Source organism: Strongylocentrotus purpuratus, unplaced genomic scaffold (genome assembly GCF_000002235.5).
Source record: "Strongylocentrotus purpuratus isolate Spur 01 unplaced genomic scaffold, Spur_5.0 spur5_scaffold_20, whole genome shotgun sequence".
In the NCBI taxonomy this organism is placed as follows: domain Eukaryota; kingdom Metazoa; phylum Echinodermata; class Echinoidea; order Camarodonta; family Strongylocentrotidae; genus Strongylocentrotus; species Strongylocentrotus purpuratus.
Window position 1 is genome coordinate 35,338,481 of NW_022145606.1, and position 25,966 is coordinate 35,364,446.

At 37.4% G+C, this 25,966-nt stretch overlaps 1 protein-coding gene across 1 annotated transcript; it reads left to right on the forward strand.

The window, feature by feature from the left end:
• Positions 1–395: 395 nt before the first annotated feature.
• On the forward strand, positions 396–24,185 carry LOC593426 (acetolactate synthase-like protein). Its single transcript, XM_030993300.1, has 13 exons — positions 396–573; positions 4,335–4,493; positions 7,475–7,645; positions 10,002–10,140; positions 11,402–11,513; positions 12,425–12,525; positions 14,138–14,247; positions 15,216–15,339; positions 16,871–16,965; positions 18,025–18,179; positions 19,947–20,084; positions 21,086–21,359; positions 22,019–24,185. The coding sequence occupies exons 1-13, from the start codon at positions 457–459 to the stop codon at positions 22,202–22,204; spliced, it is 1,881 nt and encodes a 626-aa protein (XP_030849160.1). The 5' UTR covers positions 396–456; the 3' UTR covers positions 22,205–24,185.
• Positions 24,186–25,966: the final 1,781 nt, after the last annotated feature.

The window sequence follows — 25,966 nt, forward strand, 5'->3', positions numbered from 1 at the left end:
TGAGATTTTCATGGTCGCAGCTACCATGTACGTCCATAGGTGCTATTTGAAATTTATCAAAATTTACCGGGAGCACCGGTAAATTTTTATATTCAAATTTTCTCGAAAACAAAAGTGTTTTAGGGGCTATTTTTTTTTTTAGTACTTATAATACATCCACAGGGGCATCCAAATATATCAAAATTGTAAAGATTCACTATCCACCCAATTTTCAAAATTTTCCAAAACTTTGTATTACCTTTAATCAATTGTCCGGGTTGTGTACCAACCTGTCCGGACAGCGTTATTTTTTTATGCGGCACAGGCTGGGTATTTTGCAAGGGATGCCTTTTCCACGTTTTTAGCATAGCGCCAGCTTGAGTCTCCTGAGATCGGATTTAAATTGCGCAATTCTAAAAAATAGTTGGCTAGCGAATTATCCATGCCTCTGTATGGTGTTCGCTTTTTGATGTCAAAATGGCTACTTTTCTGTTTGTGATTCTGTGCATTATTGTCACTATACTGGCACTTCCGCTCCTTGCTTTTGGAATCGTCGTGTGGAAGAACAACTTGATTTATCAATTCTTTCATCCGGTAAGTATATTTGCGTGCAATGCTTTGACTTTGTTTTCGATTTCGTCTGGACCATTTGGGCATCCGCCGCGCCCACCGGATACTATACTGCCGGTAAAAGTGTCGGTGTGGTACGGGTCCACGGCCGGGCCGATTCCCCTCTACCACCGGCTCCATATGCACTCTCTGAATCTCCGGCACCGAGCTCCTCACAGCTGCGAGTACGCGGGATGACCACCACTGCTGCAGGGGCGGTATTCTGAACCCTGTGTTATCTCTAATATTGTTGTATCTTTGGAGATAAGATAAAGTTGGTATTCTGAACATTGTTGTAACTTTTGTGTTATCTCTTGTTGTATCTTTTCTCTCATCTCATTGGCCGCGCCTGCACTCATAGTTTGGTGCGCTTGTAATTGTGCGTAGAATTAATAAAGTGGCGTTTAATCCTCATTTGCATAGACCCTATGCGCACATTTCAAACACCACTGTACAAAACTCAACTGATTTCACTAAAAATCGGTACGTTAGTCACAATTGATGACACCTAGATCTAGGCCTACATAGGTCTAGCAGTAAAATACATTTTTTTCAACTTAGGTCTAGACTCTACAGATGTTAAAAAGAATAATTTAAAAATTCAAATTGTAAGACCTACTGTCAAACTTTGCTTATACAGCCGCATCGGCGTGATTATATGCATTCTATGCAATAGTGTGTGGTGTGTATATTGTGTATGGGTCTAATAATACCTGCCTCACAGCAAGTATGCAGTGCTAGAGGTCAATACACATTAGCATTGACTCTCTATGCTTTGCTGGAGTGCATCATGCATGCCCATTGTGCCCAGAAAGGTTGGTTACCTGGCCCCAGACAGTAAGGTAGAAAGTGTAACTTAATTACAAGCAATATTATTGGAAATCTTTTGACAATTATGGTGGACAATATTATAAATGATGAATAATTGTGAAGGTCAGTTTTGATTGATTCATTAATCTATTTAAAACACAGTATAAACCCCATTCAGCAAATATGAAATACAAATACCGTTATCAAATAATCCAAAGGCAAAATTGATGGTTTTATTTTTGTTAAGCATTCAGATACACAAGCCCATTATCTGTAGGCCTATAGTTGACTTTCAGACAATCAAATCTGATCATAATTCTAGGGACACTATTTGAATCTTGACCTTACTCCACAGCAAATCAAAGTCCATACTCTAAACAAGGAAAGGTGAAGGTCCACCAGATTGATATCATAAAAAAACAGAAGTCAGCTAGTCGCTCGTTCTAGAGTAAGAATCTAAAGCCAATAGATCTGCACTACATGTAGTTTGGCCAGGAGTGATTAGACCTCCCTGCGTGGTCACTGACAAGTGGTTATCTCAACAAATCAGCTCTCAATTAACATATTAAGAAAAAGGGGACCATGGGGGACCAACAAGTATCACTTGGGCATTGTTTGCTATATAGAGGGCCCAAGTGGAGCTACAAGTAGTGCAGTCCAGCTTTAATGTAAAAGAAGCCGTTCATGGCCATTAGTTAATATGAAAAGTTGAGTACCAATTTGTTGTAGAGTAAGGGCTTGTCAAACAAAGATAGATAAGTTGGAAATTAAATTGTAGGTAAAGTTTCAGGGTTGCATCATGTATTTCTTTGTAAGGAATAAGAGCCCTGACAAATGCTATAGTAAACTCTGTTATTAAAGTAAGAGCTAAATTGGATCTCAATGTTTCAATCAGTATGCTCTTATAGTCTTCAGGAGAATGAATAGAACATAATAATAATAAAGATTGATTTACAATTTAAAGGTATTACAAAGTTTTGGTATGGGGTCATGAATTTGGTTCAAATTAACATATTGGAAGCATGCGTTCCTACAATATACATTGATTGTTGTCGCGGTTGAAATCGAGTCTAAAGTTATGAAATTATAAATAATAAACTCTTTATGTTGTATAGCTCCCTCTCAAGGTCAAGATATAAATTTAGCTATGAAACGATGTTTCTTGACTAAAATCGATTGATAAGCTATTCCCAGTTGGAAATTATATATCCTAACTACATATTCTGAGATTTTCATGGTCGCAGCTACCATTATACAGCCATAGGTGCTATTTGAAATTTATCATTATTTACCGGGAGCACCGGTAAATTTTGATATTCAATTTTTGTCGAAAACAGAAGTGTTTTAGGGGCTATTTTTTTTTGTGCTTATAATACATCCACAGGGGCATCCAAATATATCAAAATTGTAAAGATTCACTATCCACCCAATTTTCAAAATTTCCCAAAACTTTGTATTACCTTTAAGTGCATAATAAACAAAAGTTTCTCTATGCGCTTTAAAAAGTAAAAACTAAGCATGTACAAGTATATTCTAGTTACAAGAACGAAATACGAAAACCTTTAAAACAAAAGACATGTAGCTAAAATATTAATTCATTAAGAGCAAAGTTTATACAGATAACAAAAATGCATAAAAAATCAATTAGAGTAACATACTTAATTATAATACATTAAGTAATTGCAATGTCAAACATTACATTGAGAAGGGTTTTGAAAGTCCAGTGGGGGCTATAGATTACCTATGAATGATCCGAAGCGTGGACCACTCATTTCTGATTATATCAACCCACTTTAAATCCTTTGTCTTATCAGCATTTTGAGCTTTGTAATCTAAAAATAAGTTGATTCACTACAGAAATCTGTGGTTTGTGTAAATACAGTACATCACAAGTAGACTTTGACCCCAACTGAATTCATGGGGTTAGATTCTTTTGTACCATGGGCCTGTCCTCATCAGCTCGAGTTTGCCAAATAACCCGCTCTTGTCACTTGTCAGACTCGGGATATTATCCCAAAGCTCAGAATTGCATCTTCACCACGCTCATCCCAAACTAGCTCAGACGGGCGCAAATTAGCCTGCTATTTCCCAAATTGCAGGATATTTTGGAAACAAGACCAACAATTCTCGGAATATTTCTCTACCAAATATCCAGCTATTTGCAACTGGGGGCTGATGAGGATGCAATAATCTGGTTAATTTGCAATCAAGATGGTTGGAATAGCGGGTTATTTGGCAAACTCGATCTGATGAAGGAAAGCCTATATAGTGAAGTGTTTTGCTAACTTCATCTGGCTGCTGTCTGTATGAAACTAACAATGCAGATGATTTAGTTTCAGATGTTATGTCTAAACTCTAAAGTGTAAATTTGATTGATTCCTGAGTTTTATAAAAGCCTACATGTAACTCTTTAAAGTTTTGAGGCATGCATTGCTATTCAACTGAATCTCCATTGCAATAACCTATAAATACATTACACATAATATTAGATACTAGTACTAAGTACTAAATGTTGTTAAATTATTATAATTATTTTTATTAAAGCATTTGCTTTGTTTGAATTTGTCATTATTATGAATTTGTTTGTGTATTTCTTGTCCGTATGCTCAATCTAATGTTTATTCACTCAAATTCTTCCCAAAGCTGGACTTACCAACAAACATTTTGCACATCACTGTATTTACATCTATCAATGCAAAACCTATTAAAAGATTTAATGATAATAATAACAATAATTATAATATTGGATTTTTTATAGCGCTCGTATCCACCATTCAATGTTAACCCATCTCTTCTAGGCTACCGATGTCAGTGCTCCCAGCATTCAAGGCTACAGTTTTTTGGTCTTCCAAAGTTCCAACACAATATATTAAAAATGTATTATTCATGACTAGAATTCCAGTATTCAAATTGAACTTTAACCTTTGACCTTGCAGGCAGACACAAACTGCAAGCGTACAGGAGGTGAGCTGGTAGCGGAGACGCTCAAGGCACACGGGGTCAAGTTTCTCTTCACGCTGTGTGGAGGTCACATCTCGCCGGTCAACGTTTCCGCTGAGAAACTGGGCATCAGGATAGTGGACACTAGACATGAGGTCAGAAACATTTTAGTTTATTAATTAAAAGAGAATTTTAAATTCATGGAAACGAAGGTGAAAAAATATTTATGATGAGTTCTCAAAGGAAATATAATAATAATTGTAATTTTATTCAGGGTTTACATAGTGCTTAGATCTAGTACATTCACAACGAATCTCTGAGCGCTTTACGGAAATACATGTACAGGTACATATATTGTTAGCAATATAGCAGACATAGGATTCAGGCTTGTCTGTCAGCAATGTACTGTATGCCCATTCTCCACTCCACTGGGGAGCATTCAAGCCAGGCGCTATTTTACAGATACTCGCAATGCTGAGCAAACTAAAATGACTTTCCCATCCTACGGAGGGTGGAGTCGTGGACTTTATTTTTCTGATCGACTGTCCTTACTACAGGAACTACACTGGCTCCCAGTTGCTGATAGAATACAATACCGGATACTTGTTCAAACTTTTAAATCTATGTCAACCACCCTTCCTGTATACATTTCCTCACTCATTCAGCAACAGAGAACATCCTATTCCCTTAGGTCTTCATCAGCTCCAACCTTTGTCATTCCCAAATCCCGTGAACAGGCTGGTTTCAAATCCTTTCAGTCCTTAGCCCCACGTCTCTGGAACAAATTTCAAAAAACATCTGAAAACTTACCTGTACAACTCCTCTTAAAGGGATCCGGTAACTTTGTCTCAGATTCTGAAACAAAATTCTGGATTTAGCTCGTTATGCAATGATAATTATAAACCTTTAGGTCAGTCAGGAACCCCATGACTTTTACAAGCCGATCGCCTGTCTGATTATCAAGATATTTATGATTGGAATTACAAATTTTGAAAACCGTTCGCCTGGCGGTTTTCATAACACTACAGTCTATTGGGGAAAACGAGTATGGTAAAACCGGTCACTCAAAGATTTTTACTTTTTTTAGGCACTTCTTGATCATCTTGAAGCGCGATTTTTTTTAGGGCTTCAATATTACACCATATCACAGACACTGATAACCTGTAGGGCCGTGTATCTCAGATTTAACATTGCTAAACGATCCCTTTAAATTGTCGAAAGTCTAGGAGAGCAGCGCCTTGTAACCTTTGGAAAAGGCGCTATATAAATCCAATTATTATTATTATTACAAAAAAATGCATGTACTGTATCTTTCACAACTGCAGGAGAACTGCCTGTAATGAAAAGTTGTCATGATAAGTTACCAATTAACTCTTACTTTGTCAATGTCACACTGATAGACAGACTAGATATTTTCAATCTCACTTTGCTCCACCCTAAATGGCCATCCATGTCATTGTTTAGAGTTTGAATCAAGCATATATCTTAATGTAGACAATTTGGAAGAAAATTGCAAGTTATTGAAAAAGTTAAAAAATAATATTACACAGTTATTGACTGGCAAGGGTGTAATAGAACATTCTTTGGACCTGAAGGGAGTTATATTTCCCAAGTGGTATTATTTTCCCGAAGCTCCCAGCGCTGAGGGAAAATATGGTCACGAGGGAAAATATAACTCCCTTCAGGTCCAAAGAATGTTATATACCCCCTGCCAGTCAATAACTGTTATATTAGATAGCCTTGGTTTTTTTTTTTGTAGGGGGGGGGGGGGGGGGGGGGAGGGGGGGTCCATATTTTTTTTTGCCTGAAATTAAAAAAAAAAAAAATCTGGAACAATCAAAATTGCGGAAAAATAATCTGTTGAGATAGTTCAATAAAAAAAAAAATAATAAAAAAAATTTGGGGGAAAAAAAAAAAATTCTTACCCCAAAAGGCATTTTTTGGGGAAAAAAACAAATTACCCAAAAAAGCATTTTTGGGTAAAACAAGAAAATGTGGAAAAAATAATTTCAAGGGAAAAAAAAAATCATGAACAAAAAATTTCACCAGCCGGTAAAATATAACCAACCAGGAAAATATGACCAACCAGGAAAATATAACAATTTGGATCCTCACAATTGATATCACGTGACAAGCTCTAGACCAATCACATCTCGGTATCTGTCTAAGCTATCTAATATTATAGTATTAATGACTGCTTTGAGAGAAATAGTTGTTTTATTACGCTCAAGGGAAGGTTAGAATTGTGCTATTCCCCGAGGCTTGCCGAGGGGAATAGCCCAATTGTAACCTTCCCGAGAGCGTAATAAAACAACTATTTCTCGAATATTAAAGCAGTCATTAATACTTTTATATGCCGAAAAAAAATAGACTAAAAAATGAAAAATGAAAAATATTTATCATTTTGTCGAAGACGGGTTTCGAACCCTTGCGTACAACAAGTGGAGTACCGAAAACCAACGCTTAGACCACTCGGCTATGGCCCGCCGTTAACATGCTTGGCAGTTTTCTCCAATATATACATTTAAATGGATTGAAACCGGCTTCGCGTGTGATGAATGCTTCGCAAAAGCTCCATAGTACGGACTCTTCTTTTACTTTTGCAATGCATATTGGCACGAACTTAGATCAAGATCTATCGGCAGATGTTGTTTTTTTGTTTTTGGAAGTTTATTTTCGTCTTCATGTCAACAATGCAAGATAAAATTGTCGGTAAGATCGATCGAGATTCAATTGTATTGAAATTACCGACCAATCCTTCGCACACATACGGCATCCTCCATCGCTCAAACCATTTTTTAACATGTAAACCTATGGGGTAACCATGGAGGCTGACCAACTTTTTTTAATAACCATGGTTATTAAAAATATTGAAATGTTTTATGCATGGTTACCGAGAATTTTACAGGAACAGTTGAAGTTTATGAATGCAATTCGACCAATCAGATGGCTGGATTTCTTAAGTGAGGTATATAATGTCTCATATGTTATTTCTGTTACATGTATATACTGTTTGAGGAATGATATTTCAAGCTTTAAAACTAATAGTAGTCTGCATTTTTTAACCTTTGGAAACAAAGGGGAACTTGTATAAATCTAATTTCTACAATATTTTTTTTTTTTTAATTTTTTTTAGGCCACAGCAGTGTTTGCAGCCGATGCCGTTGCAAGGCTATCTGGTGTGATTGGAGCTGCCATTGTCACAGCCGGACCTGGGCTTACAAACACCATCACAGCTGTGAAAAATGCTCAGATGGCAGAATCCCCCGTTCTGCTAATGGGAGGAGCCGCTGGTACATTATTAAAGGTGGGTAGTGGGTCGTACCATTTTCCATGGTAGGGGTATGCAGGGTGTTATGAAAATGTTACAGCCAGAACTAGGTTTACTCTTTAAAGAGTAATGTGTCATAACCTCCTAGTTTGTTATTAACTGGGAAGGTTACTAGTACATCAATATCAAAGGGGGCTAGCACTTCAGGGTCATACCATTACCTCAGGAGAAAGGGACTGGGTTAGGCAGGGTTTCAAGGATCCTAAAAGGGACTGAGTATAAAATAAAAGATTTGAAGTTGTCCTTGGTAATAATCATTTTTGAATTCCCTAATTTGGAGCTTGTTTTTAGCACAAAGCGTACAATTTTCACTGGCAAATGGGAAGACCATAGATTACAGTTTGGAGTTGTCTCATACTTTGAATTCAGTTGTTGGTTAATAATAGATAAGAGACAATTGGTACTACAAAGGGCACAGGTCAGGCGATGTGAGCCTCTTGTTTGTTGATCTCTATTCACTTACTGCTTCATATTTGCACTGCTGACAACAATATGCAATATCCCTCCCCCTTTTTAATATTTTTTGTACAAAAGAAAAAAAAAATGGCTTAGTTTTACAACAAAGAGGCAATGTTGACTGAACTTATTGGCAGTGAGTGTATGTGTATGAATAGTATTCTTGTGCATATTGGCAATGTGCTGTACTTTTGTTGTAAAGTAAGGAAAAGGTCAAATGAAAAAACAGTGGTGGTATTCAATTCATTACTTACACTGTGTGTCAGAAGGATGAGCATTTCACTCAGTTTTTGGCTTAGATAAATAATTACGAAGCCAACATTCATATTCACTTGAAGCTTTTGGTTCAGTATTTTAATCTACCTGTAAGTTTAAGACAGCTCCCTGAGCATACTTACATGTAGGCCATTTATTCTGGTAAGTGTAAGTAATACACAATGTGGAGGAGAGAACTAGGGATATCCGATAGGCAAAGCAACAATGTTAACCTTTATTTTGATGAAGAATCACTGAACTCATTAGTTGATCTGAATCTGTTTCTATAACATCAATTTGTGGTTGCTGATGGTTTCATCCCGTGATTTCCTATCAATAGGCCTTCAATCATAGGTCAACAAACTTTAGGTCTTATGATCACTGTTACTCACAATTGACCTTCTACACTGAATAGTGTGCCATAAAGTTAATTTGAAAAATTCCAATTAGAGGTCAAATTACCTCTGTGATTTGTTTTAAAATGGAACAAAATTGACCTAATCTTTAATACTAAAAAGTCACAAGCACTGCACATGTAAATGATTACCAGTATAGGGGACTACACACATACATGTATAGTACCGGTAGTCATAATTTGTGTACTTTACAATGTACATGTATAGTATGGCATGAAGTTCTCAAGTTACAATGCCATATTTGTGAAATAAAATGTTCAATTGCTCGTTTATTAAAATTTTCATCAAAATCAATAAAAATTGAATTGCTCAAAAAAGCATAGCACATGGAAATGAGTACATAGAAATCCACACTGACGGTACGCACACATAACAGTTTGATCCAAATTATTCAGCTACAGTTTATTTCTTCTTCCTGTCATATGTCGAATATGAGGGTAGTTGAGGAGGAATCATTTTCATTTTCTTTTTCATTACTACTATGATATTTTTTCAAACTAGCAAAAAAATGAATTAGGGGAAATAATGTTGATAGATAGTTACGTTTTTATTGCGCATGGATCTATTCCAGTGGATGCTCAATCTTGCTCATTATGAACCTGGCTTTATCCCAGCTGGCCTAAGGCACTAAAAAGCCTTCAAGGAATGAATTCCTACCAGGTACTATTTTACCACACCTGGGTGGAGAGTGGCAAATGTAGGTCAACATCTTGCCAAAGGGCATAATTTGTCCCGCGGCGAGGCCCAAACCCCAAACCATGTGATCAACATTCTTGTGAGGTATCAACTAGACTAGGGGGGTGTTTCACAAAGACTAAGTTTGACTTAACTATGGCAGGCTGTTCATGCCACTGCTTGCACTCACAATTTACTGGCAATGGTCTCTCCAAGGGTCGTACAAATCATGGTCACACATCTACAGAATTTAGCTTTTTTGATAGTTCATTATTGAAGGAAAAAATATTGTCTAAAGATCGTAATTGAGAGACCAATGGTGAAAGCAACCAGTGGCATGAACGGCCTGTCATACCTAAGTCCAACTTAAAGTCAATCTTAGTCTTTGTGAAACACTCCCCTGGAAACCTATGTAAAAACTCTCAAATTTCCTTCCATCTTTACCATGAATTATCCTTTTTAACAACCTTTAATATTTAACAGATTTATATTATTTGATATTTAATATTTATTCTATTTTTTTGTGGCAGGGCCGCGGAGCTCTCCAAGATATAGACCAGATGGCTCTGTTCAAACCTCTCTGCAAGATATGTATCTCAATAACACAAATCAGAGATATTATACCAGCAATGAGAAGAGCTATACAGGTTGCACAGTCAGGCACGCCAGGTATGGTATTCCGTGTGAATGCAAATAATAATGGTGTTAACACCAATTATCTGTTTCAGACCTCTGTAAAATATGTATCTCAATAATATAGATAAGAGATATCATACCAGCTATGAGAGTCAGGGGCGGTGAGTAATTGCCAATTGCTCTCACAATGACCTTTTGGTAGGAATATTCCCCAGGGAGTGGAGATGGTGCACATTGTGCATGAATAAATCCAATGATCAGGATAATAATAAATCTGTAAAGTGCTCAGAGAGGGTATTTTGTTTTAAAAGTGCTATTTGAATCTATATTATTACAGTCAAAATGCCAAACATGTACTATAGGCACCTGTACACAAAGACCACTTTTCTTGTCTCCCTTGAGTGGTCTTTACAGACAGGTTTCACTGTTTAATTATTTTCTAATCTAATGTCACAATACCAAGCTTTTCACGACTCTTCTCCCTCCTTCGTTTGATTTTCAGGACCAGTATTTTGTTGAAAATGGTTTCTCATTGAAACATGTACTTTAGGCACCTGTGCATAAAGACCACCTGCCTATAAAGACCACTTTTCTTGTCTCCCTTGGGTAGCCTTTATAGGCAGGTTTCACTGTTTTATTAATTTCTAATCAAATCTCATGATACCAAGCTCTTCTTGACTCCTCCCTCCGTTTGATTTTCAGGTCCATTATTTGTTGAAAATGGTTTCTCATTAAACATGTACTATTATACATAAAGACCAACTGCCTATAAAGACCACTTTTCTTGTCTCCCTTGGGTAGCCTTTATAGGCAGGTTTCACTGCTTTATTAATTTCTAATCCGATCTCACAATACCCAGCTGATCACAACTCTCCTCCCTCCTTCGTTTGATTTTCAGGACCAGCATTTGTTGAAAATGGTTTCTCATTGAAACATGTACTATGGGCACCTGTACATGTTCAAATAATTTTTGTAATGACCACTTTCCTTGTCTTCCTTGGATGGTCTTTATAATTTATAGACAGGTTTTGCTGTTTTATTAATTTATAATCAAATCTCACAATACCCAGCTATTCACAACTCTTCTCCCTCCCCTGTTTGATTTTCAGGACCAGTATTTGTTGAAAATGGTTTCTCATTGAAACATGTACTATAGGCACCTGTACATTCAATTATTTTTTTTAATGACCACTTTCCTTGTCTCTGTTGGGTGGTCTTTATAGTTTATAGACAGGTTTCACTGTTCTATTAATTTTGAATCAAAACTCTTCTCCCTCCCTTGTTTGATTCTTAGGACCGGTTTTTGTGGAGCTGCCCATTGATGTTCTGTACAGTCATGAGCTGGTGCTCCGTGAAGTAGCAGCGAAGGGCAAGCCGGCTGGATTGGTCAATGGTATCATACACTGGTGAGTTGCGTGTACTTCTCCTTAAAGGGATTCAGTAACTTTGTCTCAGATTCTGAAACAAAATCCTGGATTTAGCTCATGCTGCAATGATAATCATAAACCTTTAGGTCAGTCAGGAATCCCATGACATTTACAAGCCGATTGCCTGTCTGATTATCAAGATGTGTATGATTGTAAATCGAAACCAAATTTTGCGTTTGCCTAACAGTTTTCATAACACTACAGACTATTGGGGAAACCAAGTTTGGTAAAACCGGTCACCCAAAGATTTTTACTTTTTTGAGGCACTTTTTGATCATTTTGAAGCGCGATTCTTTTATGGCTTCAATATAACACCATATCACAGACACTGATAACCTGTATGGCCATGCATCTCAGATTTGTTAAATGATACCTTTAACCCTTTCACAACATGATTTACTTTTACGGTAGGGCTAAATTTATCACATAATGTGACCCTGCACTACAAAACCACCAAAAAGTTTCCAGAAAAATATTTTTTAGCTAGGGTCGAGTCTGGAAGAGGAGATTCTCAGCTTTAAAATGATATATAACTTCTCACAATTGGATGTCCCGAACTCAATTGGATAATAAAAGAATGTCCAGTCCCACAGAATGTTACTTTTAAGAGAAAAGGGTGTTTAAAGTCTGCAGTCTATTTTAAGCACTCTCACTCTCACTCACTATATTATGGTAAAGACATCATCTCACTTTTCCCTCACCCCAAAACCTCCAAAAGACGAGGGTAATTTCTTGATGGGAGCGTAGGTTTGCTGTGCGAGACTTGTACACCCATTCATGGTATTTCCACCAAGTCTGGTGTCAGTGATTTATGACCTACTGCACATGGAAACTGATGACCCTCTCCCTTTAACAGAACCAAACCTTTTCTTTTTATCACTGTATTTCAGGTATATCATGACATTCATCAATAACATCTTTGCCGGAGCCTTTGAGAAGCGAGACACCTCCCCCTTGCCTGTCAATCAACCTCTTGCCACGCCCCTTCAAGGTGAGTAGGGCGGGGCCTATGCAGGATGGTTCGGGGAATAGATTTCACATGTGTAATACTATTTAGCCTTTGAAACACATTTTCTGTGAGTCTTTGTGTGGCTGTAACTGATTAATGTACATGTATTTACTGCTTTCGGGGGCATGGTTTAAATTTATGCCCAAGGTGATCTCAAAACTGCACTTGATGTGGAGTCTCAAGATCAACAAGGAGCTATAGTCTCAACCACGACCCCCCCCCCCCCCAAAAAAAAAAAAAAACACAAAACAAAACAAAAAAAACACAACAACAACAACAAACAAACAAACATACAAACAAAACAAAAACAAACAATTAAATAAATGAATAAATAAGCAGTCAATATATTTTTGATATACTGTAACCCGTGTGTCATACTTCAAAAAGATATTTCAACAAAATATACCTGTCGATAATCATTTGTAAGAAATTTACTATTCTAAGAGTATTGTATGTGTGCAAAGACTATATCCATTGTTTGTCCTTAAATAGCATTTATTACAGAACTGCTACTGGCCAAAGAAGTGTTAAGTATCAGGGTTACCTTACATGGTCTACTTTAGATGACAGTCTCAAACAATCTACATCATTATGACAATTTAAATTTAAATATTAACAATATCTTTGCAATTCTAAATAGTCATATCAATTTGAAAATAATTATTATATGTTTCAAATCGCAATTATGTTATCATCGGGTCAATTTAATATAATTATAAAACCAGACATTTGAAGGGAGAGTCCACACTGAGGATGGGTTTACCCCGTCTTTACTTGGCCTCACATATTCTCAGGGTGAACTTTCCCTTCATGGCTACCGGGGCTAGACTCGATAAGCTTCGCTTTTTCTAGCCCCATCTACATTACTCACCTTTTTATGTTTTAATGTTGATGTTTGTTAACTGATGTAGATTTTCATTGTTCTTTTATGCTGATGTATCTGTTTTTCATTTGCTCTATGTGTAAAATGTGTACAATGTATTCTGTTACCTTGTATATTTTACTGGTTTTTAATGTGGAAAATAAATGAAATGAAATGAAATTGTATGCGCAAGATGAGCTTTGCCCGGTCAATATCTTTTGCTGAACTGCCCAGCAGTTAGTAGCAAATTTTGTGCCTACAGTTTTGACCAATCAGAAGTCTAGAATCTTTATTTGCCTTATATGATATGAAGTATATTGATGAACATCAACTTTATGGTATATAGGTTGCATTTAGTGCAAAAGTGTTATCAAAGTGTGCACTATAAGAATGACTATCTAATTTATTTAAGTGGTGTATCAGTGATCTATCTGTTTAATATTCATCATACTTGTTTAACAAACATTTAAAAGCATCTTAATTGGATATGTTGTCTTAGGTTACAATGTCACCGTATTATTTGTTTAAATGCAAAGGAGGAGGAAAAGAGGAACAAGAAGAAGAAGAAGGATGGGGAGGAGGAGGAGGAGGAGGAGGAAAATAATGTGTTGAATTTAAATGAGAAACAGTAATTTTTATATGAAGTGCAGAATCATCATTGTCTTGCCCAAAACAATTCATCAATTTTTATTTTTTTAAAGATTGAATTGCTTTCTGTTTTCTCGTCTGCAGTTCAAAAGGGTATAGAGATCTTAAGCAGAGCTAAGAAGCCTGTTATTATACTTGGAAGTCAAGCAACTCTGCCTCCGCTACCTGCAGAGAAACTGAAGACGGCGTTAGAGGTAAGCATACAGTGAACTTGCATAATTAGTGTCAAGAATAAAATAAAGTAAAGCTTTATTAGTGATTAAATCACAGTTAACTTGCATCAGATCTATTTAAAAAGTCTGTTTAAATTTACTTGGAAGTTAAGGAGCTCTAGCTTCGCTACTTGCAAATTTGATGTATAAAGCGCCTGCTACATCTACAATTTCTCTAAGATATATTATTGCCCCTTTCATCGGATTCCAGCTTCCCAGCACATGGTCTAGACACATTCTCCACTCCCTGGGAGCCATTTTACAGATTCACAATGCTAAACAAAATACAATTACTTTTTTTTCCTATCCACTACATGGTCAACAAATTAAAAAGTTAAGCTGCATCAGATTTAAGAAGGTTCTAAATAAAATGGGAAGTGTGTTGGTGCTATACTTCTATAAACTTGCAAAGAATACGAGATTACATTAGTGGTGCAAGTACAGCTTTCATTGATAGGTACCTTAAGTCAGCATATGATATGAGTGAAATGGTCATTGCTGATTTTCATGTGACTTTCACCAAGGCTGAGTCGATGTGGTAATCATGGTAATGATTCCAGAACGTCACAGCAAACAGTTAACAACAAAATTATACACACCCTTACAAAGTTTTGTAATTTTTAAGTATGTGAAAAAATTATTTGTCCAGATTTGTTTTTCTTTTTAATGTGACATCTAAAAGTATTCAAGAAAGGCCCTTATTCAACCAGTCCACATACAGTATACCTTTTATTCTTGAGTCACGGAAAACAAGAAAAGCACCAAATTTACAAGGGGTATAAATAATTCAGTTTATCACTTCTTATTTCCTATATGCACAAACAACCTTTCCTAGTTGCTTCAAAGCAGATTCTTTCACTCAGATACTGTTTGACCTCACTGGACTCAACTTTTACGTTCTAAGCCGATACCTTTGATTGTTAAAGTGGTATTTGTCTCTTTGTATGTAGGCCATCGGTATCCCATGTTTCTTAGCTGGTATGGCAAGGGGCATGCTGGGAAGGAACAGTCCGCTTCACATCCGGCAGCGCAGGAGAGACGCACTCAAGGAGGCGGACGTAGTCATTCTAGCAGGTCAGTACAAAGCATCATGGAGTTAGTAGTAGTAGTGGTGGTGGTAGTGGTGGTGGTAGTGGTGGTAGTGGGAGGAGTGGTGGTGGTGGTAGCAGTAGTAGTAGTAGTAGTAGTAGTAGTAGTAGTAGTAGTAGTAGTAGTAGTAGTAGTAGTAGTAGTAGTAGTAATAGTAGTAGTAGTAGTAGTAGTAGTAGTAGTAGTAGTAGTAGTAGTAGTAGTAGTAGTAGTAAGTAGTGGTACTAGTAGTAAGTAGTGGTAGCGGTAGGGTAGTCATATTAGCAGGTCAGTACAAAGCATCATGGGAGTTAACAAGTACAGTCAAACCTGATGTAGTACATGTATTACACTGAAGTATATAGAAGTACCGGTAGTAGTCTTCATTTACATTCCTGCCAACCCTTCCAAATAATCCAAAATATTCAGATTTTCTGGCTTTTAAGAACCTACAAATTCTGATTTTTAAAAATGTTGTTGTTGTAGTTTTTTGTTTTGTTTGTTAAAGTCAAATTAAGCTTGTTTTATCATGTGCCGCGATTTGAGAGTTCACTTATTGCATGCATTGGATGGCTGCATGATCGAGCAGCGAATTTGTATTCGCTTTTTAAGGTATAAGGTTTGTTTCGCCAGTTACACTAGCGCTAAATGTGCGAACGCCTGTTAAGGGTACAGGTTTCTTATTTTTCGAAGGCATCACGTGCTAGAAATTCCTACTTTTTATTTCAAATGTTGGCAGGTATGCATTTAGACCAACCTTACTGCTTTCTTTCTTCACTATTTTTTTCCATGAATTTTTTTTTTCCCTCTTATGCCGCCCACTTCCAGATCCCACGCTCTTTTCACAGGTTCATCAACTTCCCTTCTCAAGACATTAACCATTCATCTCAATCCACTTCTCTTTACCATATCCATAACCAGTTTCCTCAAGATATCTTGGGCTAGTTTGCAAAATATCCCTCTATTTGTCCGATGCGTCTTCACCTGCCCAAAGATGTGCGAACGCTGAGCAAAATATTTCGAACTAATTTCTTGAGCTCGAGTTTCAAGTTTTGAGGTCGAGTCTCGAGCTGATGAAGCCGCGATTTGTACCTTCTGGATTAGGTCCTAAATAAAAAATAGCGGGCTATTTGGCAATTTCGAGGTGATGAAGACAAACAAAATGATACTTTGCAAATACGTAAAGGTAGTGGGTCGTCAGTTTCCATGTGCAGAATGTCAAAATTCGCCGACACCAGACTTGGTGGAAATACCATTAACGGGTGTTAAAGTCTGCACACAGTAAGCCCATGGGTAAATCAAGAAAAAAACCTTTTCTCTCGGAGAGTCTTCGGCTGATGCAAAAGTCATATAATGACTTTGCCATATGGGGAAAAGACAATGCATTACATAAAGCCTGTAGGTCATGAAAATTAAGGCTAACCCTGGTGATTAACAACGCCTGTTATTGGGTAAACACCCGAATGATGTCAGAATTCCCGGTAAGAGCCCACTTTTATGTGTCTTTAATAATGCCAATGATTTTGATTCCATATAGGATCTGTTTGTGATTTCCGCCTCAATTATGGACGATCGTTGAGCAGCAGGTCGAAGGTCATTGCTATCAACAGAAATAAAGAACAACTATACAAGGTATGTTACTTTTTTATGCACTTCATAAAAAACAATGAATATGTACAATATTCAAATGTGCAGTAAAAACAAAACAAAATAAAACCATACGATACAAAACAAAGCATTTATAATGAATAAATCATATTAATTCAGAGTAGAAAAGAAATAAAACAAGATAACAGGTCGAGTGACGACCGGTGTTAAAGATTGCAAATCTTAGTTATGCCAGCCTTAGCAAGAAGAAGGAGAAGGAGAGAGGGAAGATATACCGGTAGATTATTTGGTATTGTGGGCAGCAGCAATATTAGGCTCTTGCCTTTTATAAGCTGTCTCTGCACGCATTTTTATTTCATGATCTGTTTGATGAATTTGCTTAAATGTCAACGTGAACTTGTCAACTTGAATGTACATAGTGAATTGATCAAACTAATTATTATGCAATACTTAGTAAGAATTAAAGTTTGTCCTCTAAGTAGAAATTTTAGTATTAAACATCTAGGCAGGCAATGAGTAGATAATAGTAGTAATTTGATTGTCATGGGGTATTGGGTGTCCAGACACTTAACAAACATAAACACTTTTCTTTCGCAATCAAATTTTACTGAATATTTATATCAAATAGCACTAACCATCATGAATATTTGTCCTTTATAATATTGTCCGACATAAGTCTTGGAAGATGTATGAAGCATTGCTCGTAAACTTCTTCAAATGGTAGTTTTAAATCAGCTGTCTGGATACACAGCCTGTCCAGACACACAACGTCTAGGAATACCTGCAATGAAAGTTATAAGATATGGGAATAATAATAAACCATTCAATATTTAGAGGCACGATAGCTCAGTTGGTAAAGCAGTGGTCTCGTAATCCAGCGGCCAGGGCTCGAAATTAAGTCGATGCGCTAGTGCCCTTTGGTAAGGCATTAATAATCCTCATTACCAGGTCCCTGAGAGAAGAATTAAAGTCGTAGGTCCTCTGGTTGCTTACTAAAATTTACTAAGCATATATTCTTTCTTAGCAGTCAGGTAAAATAACCACCACTACTTTATCATCTGAATATCTTGAATCTTCTTTTAGAACACCGATCTATTCTGGAAGCCTGCTCTAGCCGTCCAGGCTGATCCAGCGAGTTACCTGGTAGAACTACAGAAGGGTCTCGGAAGCTACACGTGCGATGAGGATTGGATTAAGACGCTCAGAGAACGAGATGGAGAGAAAGAGGCAGCTAATCTGTAAGGATACAATCTTAAAGCCCCACTGCACTACTTATAGCTACTTTCACCCTCTATATAGCAAACAATGCCTAATTGGTGACCATTAGTCCCCCATGATCCCCTTTTTCTTATGTTAATTGAGAGCTGATTTGATGAGATAACCACCTGTTGGTGAGTGGCGACCATGCAGGGAGGTCTACTCCCTCCTGGCCAAACTAGTGCAGAGGGGCTTTAAAGGGCAAGTCTACCCTGATATTAAGTTGGTTTTAATAGGAGCAGAAGGAGCTTAATTTCTTTTCTTTTCTTAATCATTGATGGTGGAATATATAATTTGTTTCATACAGGGGTTGTATAAAAACACATTTGCAACAATTATTTACATGTATAGAGTGCATGTATAACTGGAAATTTGCTTTAGGGCAAAAATAATTATTTCAGATGGTTTATTACAAAGCAAATAAATGGGGGGGGGGGGGGGGGGGCTCACACAAAACATCAGAGTTGCCAATTTGTGTTTGATTGATCGCAACCTCCAAAATTCATACCTCTCATTTTTCGGCTTCTTTTAAAACCAACTTAATATCAGGGAGGACTTCCCCTTTAAAGATGATGTTGATGATGAATGTAGTTGTGCTAGTAAGGATGATGATGACATGGTAGTGATGAAAGTGATTGCGATGATTGTGATGATGATGATGATGGTGTTAATCAGGATGATGATCAAAATGAAAATGGTATTGAGGATTATGGTGCATATTAATAAGTCTACATGTTAATTAAATCTACTGCCTAAATTCATTAGATATATTTCAAAATATTTCACAACTGGACTTAAATTAAACCGTTATCTCACTCTCTCATCTTATACATTGATTCTTGTAGAACGAAGGCATCTGAGAAAGCTGACCGGTATCTGAATCCTCTGAGTGTTCTCTACCAAGTTGAAGATGTGATTGAAGAGAGCGGAATGTACTGCCTTAATACTTTATATATTTAAAAACTAGACTTGTAAATTAAACTATTATCTCTCTCTCTCTCTCTCTCATCTTATATTGATTCTTGTAGAACGAAGGCATCTGAGAAAGCTGACCGGTATCTGAATCCTCTGAGTGTTCTCTACCAAGTTGAAGATGTGATTGAAGAGAGCGGAATGTACTGCCTAAATACTTTATATATTTAAAAACTAGACTTGTAAATTAAACAGTTATCTCTCTCTCTCTCTCTCTCATCTTATAATATATTGATTCTTGTAGAACGAAGGCATCTGAGAAAGCCGACCGGTATCTGAATCCTCTGAGTGTTCTCTACCAAGTTGAGGATGTGATTGAAGAGGACGGAATGTACTGCCTAAATACTTTATATATTTAAAAACTAGACTTGTAAATTAAACCGTTTTCTCTCTCTCTCTCTCTCTAATCTGATTCTTGTAGATCGAAGGCATCTGAGAAAGCTGACCGGTATCCGAATCCTCTGAGTGTTCTTTACCAAGTTGAAGATATGATGGAGGAGAGCGGAATGTACTGCCTAAATACTTTATATATTTGAAAACTGGACTTGTAAATTAAACCGTTTTCTCTCTCTCTCTAATCTGATTCTTGTAGAACGAAGGCATCTGAGAAAGCAGACCAGTATCTGAATCCTCTTAGTGTTCTCTACCAAGTAGAGTATGTATTGTGTTGGAAGAGAACGGAATGTACCGCCTAAATACTTTATATATTTAAAAACTAGACTTGTAAAGTAAACTATTATCTCTCTCTCTCTCATCTTATACATTGATTCTTGTAGAACGAAGGCATCTGAGAAAGCTGACCGGTATCTGAATCCTCTGAGTGTTCTCTACCAAGTTGAAGATGTAATGGAGGAGAACAGTGTCATCGTGGCTGACGGAGGGGACTTTGTTGGCAGCGCTGCGTATATACTCAGGTAAGTACCATGTAAACAGTGGTGATGGTGGTGGTGGTGGTGGTGGTGGTGGTGGTGGTGGTGGTGGTGATGAGGATATTGATGTTGACAATGGTGCTGATGATGGTGATGATTATTATGATGATGATGATGGTGGTGGTGGTGATGGTGATGATGATGGTGATGATGATGATGATGATGATGATGATATGATATTGATGATGATGATGGTGATGATGATGTAGAATAAAATGATGATGATGATGATGATGAGGATATTGATGTTGACAATGGTGCTGGTGGTGATGATGATGATGGTGATGATGATGGTGATGATGGTGGTGATGATGGTGGTGATGGTGGTGGTGATGATGATGGTGTTGGTGACGATGAAGGTGATGATGATAGTGATGATGATGGTAACGATTATGATAATGACGACTATGATTGGGATGATGAAGGTGATGATGATGGTGGTGATGATGAGGATGGTGATGATGGTTATGATGATGATGATGATATGATATTGATGATGATGATGGTGATGATGATGTTGAATAAAATGATGATGATGAGGATATTGATGTTGACAATGGTGCTGGTGGTGATGATGATGATGATGGTGATGATGATGGTGATGATGGTGGTGATGATGGTGGTGATGATGATGGTGTTGGTGACGATGAAGATGATGATGATAGTGATGATGATAGAAACGATTATGATAATGACGACTATGATTGGGATGATTAAGGTGATGATGATGGTGGTGATGATGAGGATGGTGATGATGGTGATGATGATGATGATGATTATGAAAATGCTGATGATGTTGGTGATGATGACAGTGATGTTAATGAAAATGAAACTGATAGCGATGCTGAAGATTATGACGGTGATGGTGATAACAGTTATAAAGATGATGATGATGGTTGTGGGCAAGGTGCAGTTGACGACGATGGCGATGATGGTAATGATGATAATACTTCTAAGTCATGCACCATATAATAATTTTCACACAGACCCAGAGGCCCACTGAAGTGGCTAGACCCCGGTGCCTTTGGAACTCTTGGCGTCGGCGGGGGCTTTGCCCTCGGCGCCAAACTCTGCTACCCCGACGCCAACATCTGGATTGTGTACGGTGACGGATCGCTCGGATACAGCCTGATGGAGTTTGATACATACTTTCGTCACAAGACACCTGTCATTGCGGTGGTTGGTAATGACGCGTGCTGGACGCAGATTTGCAGAGAACAGGTGCCTATACTGGGTTCAAGGGTTAGCTGTGATCTAGCGGTAAGTGTGCTGTCTGTCTGTTTGTCTGTAACATAGACGTGTTGTAGTCTAGTGATGGAAGCACTTGACTTGAAATGCAAAGGTCATTGGTTTGATTCCCGGCACAGTATTAATCTACATTTGGCAAGGCTCTAAACTAAAGGTGCTCATGCGTGGGTAGCACAGGGCCGCACACTGAGCTAATGGGTATTACGCTCCCGCGCATTCCAGTGTCCATTTAGTGTCCGTCCGGGAGCGTAATACCCGATGGCTCAGTGTTCGCCAAATTGTCTAGTTCAGGAACGACTATATACCCAAGCATGAACATCTTTAATCTAACAAAAGATCGAGGGTTCGAATCCAACCCAGGCAGATGACTGAAGCCTGTGTTTCATAGACCCAGGCTATGTAAAGTGGAAAACACTCTGTGCCTTGGATAGGATGTTAAATGGATGACCCGTGTTGAGGAGAGTCACCACCTTTGCATGATTAGAACCCACTGCACTATTCATATAGGAGTATGTTAGGTAGAAACCCCGGTGTAGCGGTCCACCAGCGCACCCCCAAAGTGGTAGGAGAGACATTAGGGTTACAGTGATTCAGTTCGCTCTTCGTCTCCCAGGCATAGGTGACGCCAATGCTCAATTATAAATAGATCCATATTTGCCATTTCCTTGCAGTTCTGTGATTATGACAAGGCGGTCGAGGGTATCGGAGGAGTGGGCATCAAGCTCACTAATGAATCCAAAGACGAGGTGCGTCAGAAGCTGATCGAGGCCCAGAAACTTAGCAAAGAAGGCAAGCCGGTCCTCATAAATTGCTTCATCGGAAAGACGGACTTCAGGAACGGCTCGATATCGGTGTAATCTAGATCAATTAAATATTCACCCTTAGCGGTTCAGAATTTTCCTGGAGGGGTTAAAATTTCAGCTTTCACTCCTCAAATTGGCACCACTTAGGTTTCTCATTCAGCTCCTTCATAGTTTAAACAACCATAATAATCTGTATTAATTCAAACCAATGTGAATAATCAATCACTACTAAATTCAACCAATACTTGCCAATTTATACATAATAATAGTGATTATATGATATCACACTGTATTGCCAATTTACAGATTTTAAGGATTGTTTGCAATTCAATTATTCTTATTCATGGGCAACACAATCGACTCAGATTTGTTTGTGTGTGATATTATATGCTGTTTACGCTCATGTATAATAATGTATTATTCCAAGCATTCTGGTCCAAAAGATGATTCATAAATGTTGCTAAAACAAGACCCTTAACTGCTATAGGTGAAAGGGAGGGGGGGGGGGGTGTCTATGCTGATGTTATGTTATAAAAGGAGACCCTCATAAAAGTATGACATTTTGCTTTTATATAACTCCAATCATTTTTGAACAATCACCTATTAATTATTCATGTGAACCAGTTTTAGACAGGATACATTTTGTGACCGCGCTGCACAATCGCTCTGCACAAAATTTTCGATACTGTGCGGTATTACCCAGTGTCCAAATTTCATGAATTTGGTGTTAAAAGACGCACAAGTCTTGGGGTTTGAAAGTCATGAAAGCAAGGGATTAGAAGGAAAAAAATTGTTGTAGTTATCGTGGGAAAGTACAGGGTGTCCCCCCTCCTTAAGGTTAACAGACTTTTATGCAGTATTACATGCCAGGGGCATTAAGTATATCTCTTGTGCAACTAAACTTTCACTTTTACATTTCTCTACAATGCCGGTATTGTACAGTGTATATGTATAGCCATACAACACAGTCCTATACCCTAATCAATTGATTGGTCAAATACGGTCACGTGTGATTCATTTACCAAGATTATCTCACTTTCTTTTTTAATGACAAACTTTGTCACATGCAATTTTTTCAGTACTTTCCAACAATGTTTAAGTTTGCCAAGCACAGCAGTGCACTTACCGTAAATGTTTTATCTCTGTGTGTGACCGAAGTGAGCCTATTAAACCTAGTGTTTATTTGTCAGCGATAATGAAACAAAACAATCTTGAAATGAATGCTCTTTACATCAATTAGCAAGGATCTAGGACATTTGTTTTCTAAAACAAACGATGCATGTTTTTCACTCATTTATTCAACTATCTATTCACTCTCGTTGAGGCTGTTAATGCATGTCTTACTCAGCGTGAAGGTTTCGTACGATAGATGCATACAGCCTCAACTCATGTCTGGATAGATGGTATAATGAACTCGTTCACATGCATCATTTGTACAACGATACATCTCATTTGCATTCAAATATGCTTGAAACATATATTTGTTTGTTTTGTCGGGTATATAGTTTAATTGTGATACAGGGTGATATACCAGTATTTCTTTGTAGGTTTTAGGCCCATCTGAAAGAGGCGGGGTGCGATAGGTGTTAACTTCATGTACTTGGCTTCTTTGTGTCTTATGCAGATAGTGTGATAATTGTTATGAACTGTGACATCTACTTAACGGACCATTTTTGTATATGAACTATGGCTTTTCTTGCTTCTCATATTCTTGATTTTTTGCCATATCTAAATGAGAAATGATGTTATTTGTATATACTTGTGTAATCGGTTTTAGTTACTTTTATATAATTTTGGTACAAATTTCTAGATTCTCTGATATGTAAGAATCACATGATAATGTGACAATATTGATTGAAATGTAGTAACCTTCTTCTTAGAAATGAAAATGGAATATATAATGAAATGAGGATGGTACCCAAAAGAGTGGAACACCTGATATATGCAATGTCACCTGAATCATTGGCACAGCATCATTTTGTTTCTATTGGATACAATAATTGTTTTTCAAGTAAAATAACACCAAAACTATCAATTTTGTGTAGGTTGTTTAGATTCTAATGTCATTGTTGTGATGCAACATCATTTTCAAACTCTACTACTTGTGCAACTATTGTCATGCTCGAAGCAGTATGAAATTTGGGCAAGACGGCTTTCTGTGCAATCAGCTCTGTTGATTGCACGACTGTGTTCAATCAGCTCTGTTGATTGCACGACTGCGTTCAATCAGCTCTGTTGATTGCACGACTGCGTTCAATCAGCTCTGTTGATTGCACGACTGTGTTCAATCAGCTCTGTTGATTGCACGACTGTGTTCAATCAGCTCTGTTGATTGCACGAGTGCGTTCAATCAGCTCTGTTGATTGCACGATTGCTTATGCACTCTGTACAAAACTTGCACAAAATCATGAACTAATAAGAGTACCGGTATTAAAATTATTCTAATAATATTTATAATTACAATGTAAAGAGCTTAGAAATGTAGTATAAATGTGACTTTTATTATTGCAGTCAAACCTGCTTTAATGACCACCTATCTATAAAGACCACATGTTTTTGGATTTTGACAATCATTATTAGGGGTTTCTTGTACATTCCATGTGTGTTTACAAGGATGGATCAAATAATTTTTATGAGGGGATTGGACCCTGGACCCCCCCCCCCCCCCCCCTCCCCTATTAAACTAAGACCATCCTGATTTTGTTATGAAATAGCTCAACTGCTAACTGCGCACAAGCCAAATCTGTTTTGCAAAAAATAGTTTGACTGATGCAAAATTTGACTTAGGAAGTGAAACTAACACAACTTTTGCGTCTTTGAGTAAGAGATAACTGCAGAGATAACTGTATTTGAATTGTTGAGATTTGATGCACATAAGCCTGTGTTGTGTGTTGTACTTTAATTCAAATCTGACACTGGGCTTATAAAGAGAAGGTTGAGTTTTGGGGAGAGGTGAAAAATAATTTGTGAGCATTATCATTCTTATTATGCAAGTGTGGAAGAACATCAAAACATGTCTCTTGAAAAGCATGGCTCTTTCAATGCATTTATATTTTAAATCATGACAAGTAACAGCTTTAAAATGAGGCCCAATTTTTATCCCACATGTTTGTGTAGTCCAATATACATCTTTCTGTGTACATGCAGTGCTTGTTACTTTAATATGACCAAAATTGGGTCAAATTTCCTATCTTTTTGATGACTCTTGCAGAACCTTGCAGTAGACACCAATACTTATAGGCCGTTTCTTTGACAATGCAACCGCATTGGGATCAACAGAGGAACTTTATCCGAGGTTTGCTTTGTTAAAAGGTGATCTTAGACTCATGATTGGGTTGAACTGAATTGAAAAAATAAGGACCACAGACTTTCAACCTTTGAAGCCATTTTTGTTTGTGATGTGAGAAAAAATACTTTCTATTGTAATAAATAATTGAATCATGAGAAGTAACCATCTGTGTTTAGTTTGTTGTCATCTCATGAATTGAAAGGTAATAACGATGATGATGAAAAAGCGTTTGGAAAGTTGAGATATGTTGTTTTTAAGAAGAATGATGAAAATCCCTTGGACTGACAAAGTTAGTAATGATAAAGTTCTTAGAAGAGCTGGAGTGCTTAAAGGAAAATGATAAGTGAGATGTTGATTAGGCAGTTGAATTTCATGGGGCACATGACATGTAAAGAAGGCATAGAGTTTATCTTGCTTTGATAGGGAAAATTGTGGGAAGGAGGAGTAGGGGGAGAAGGAGGATACTTTCGATGGACAGTCTGCAGACATTGCTAGAGAGAGTAGTGAAACGGAGTGAAATAACTGGG

What these genes read in the sequence shown, in the direction of transcription:
- LOC593426 (XM_030993300.1), top strand. Translation starts at nt 457, where the DNA reads ATGGCTACTTTTCTGTTTGTGATTCTGTGCATTATTGTCACTATACTG. An exon ending in ATAAAGAACAACTATACAAG is followed by an intron (nt 16,966 to 18,024) that starts GTATGTTACTTT and finishes ATCTTCTTTTAG; the next exon opens with AACACCGATCTATTCTGGAA. An exon ending in AGCGCTGCGTATATACTCAG is followed by an intron (nt 20,085 to 21,085) that starts GTAAGTACCATG and finishes ATTTTCACACAG; the next exon opens with ACCCAGAGGCCCACTGAAGT.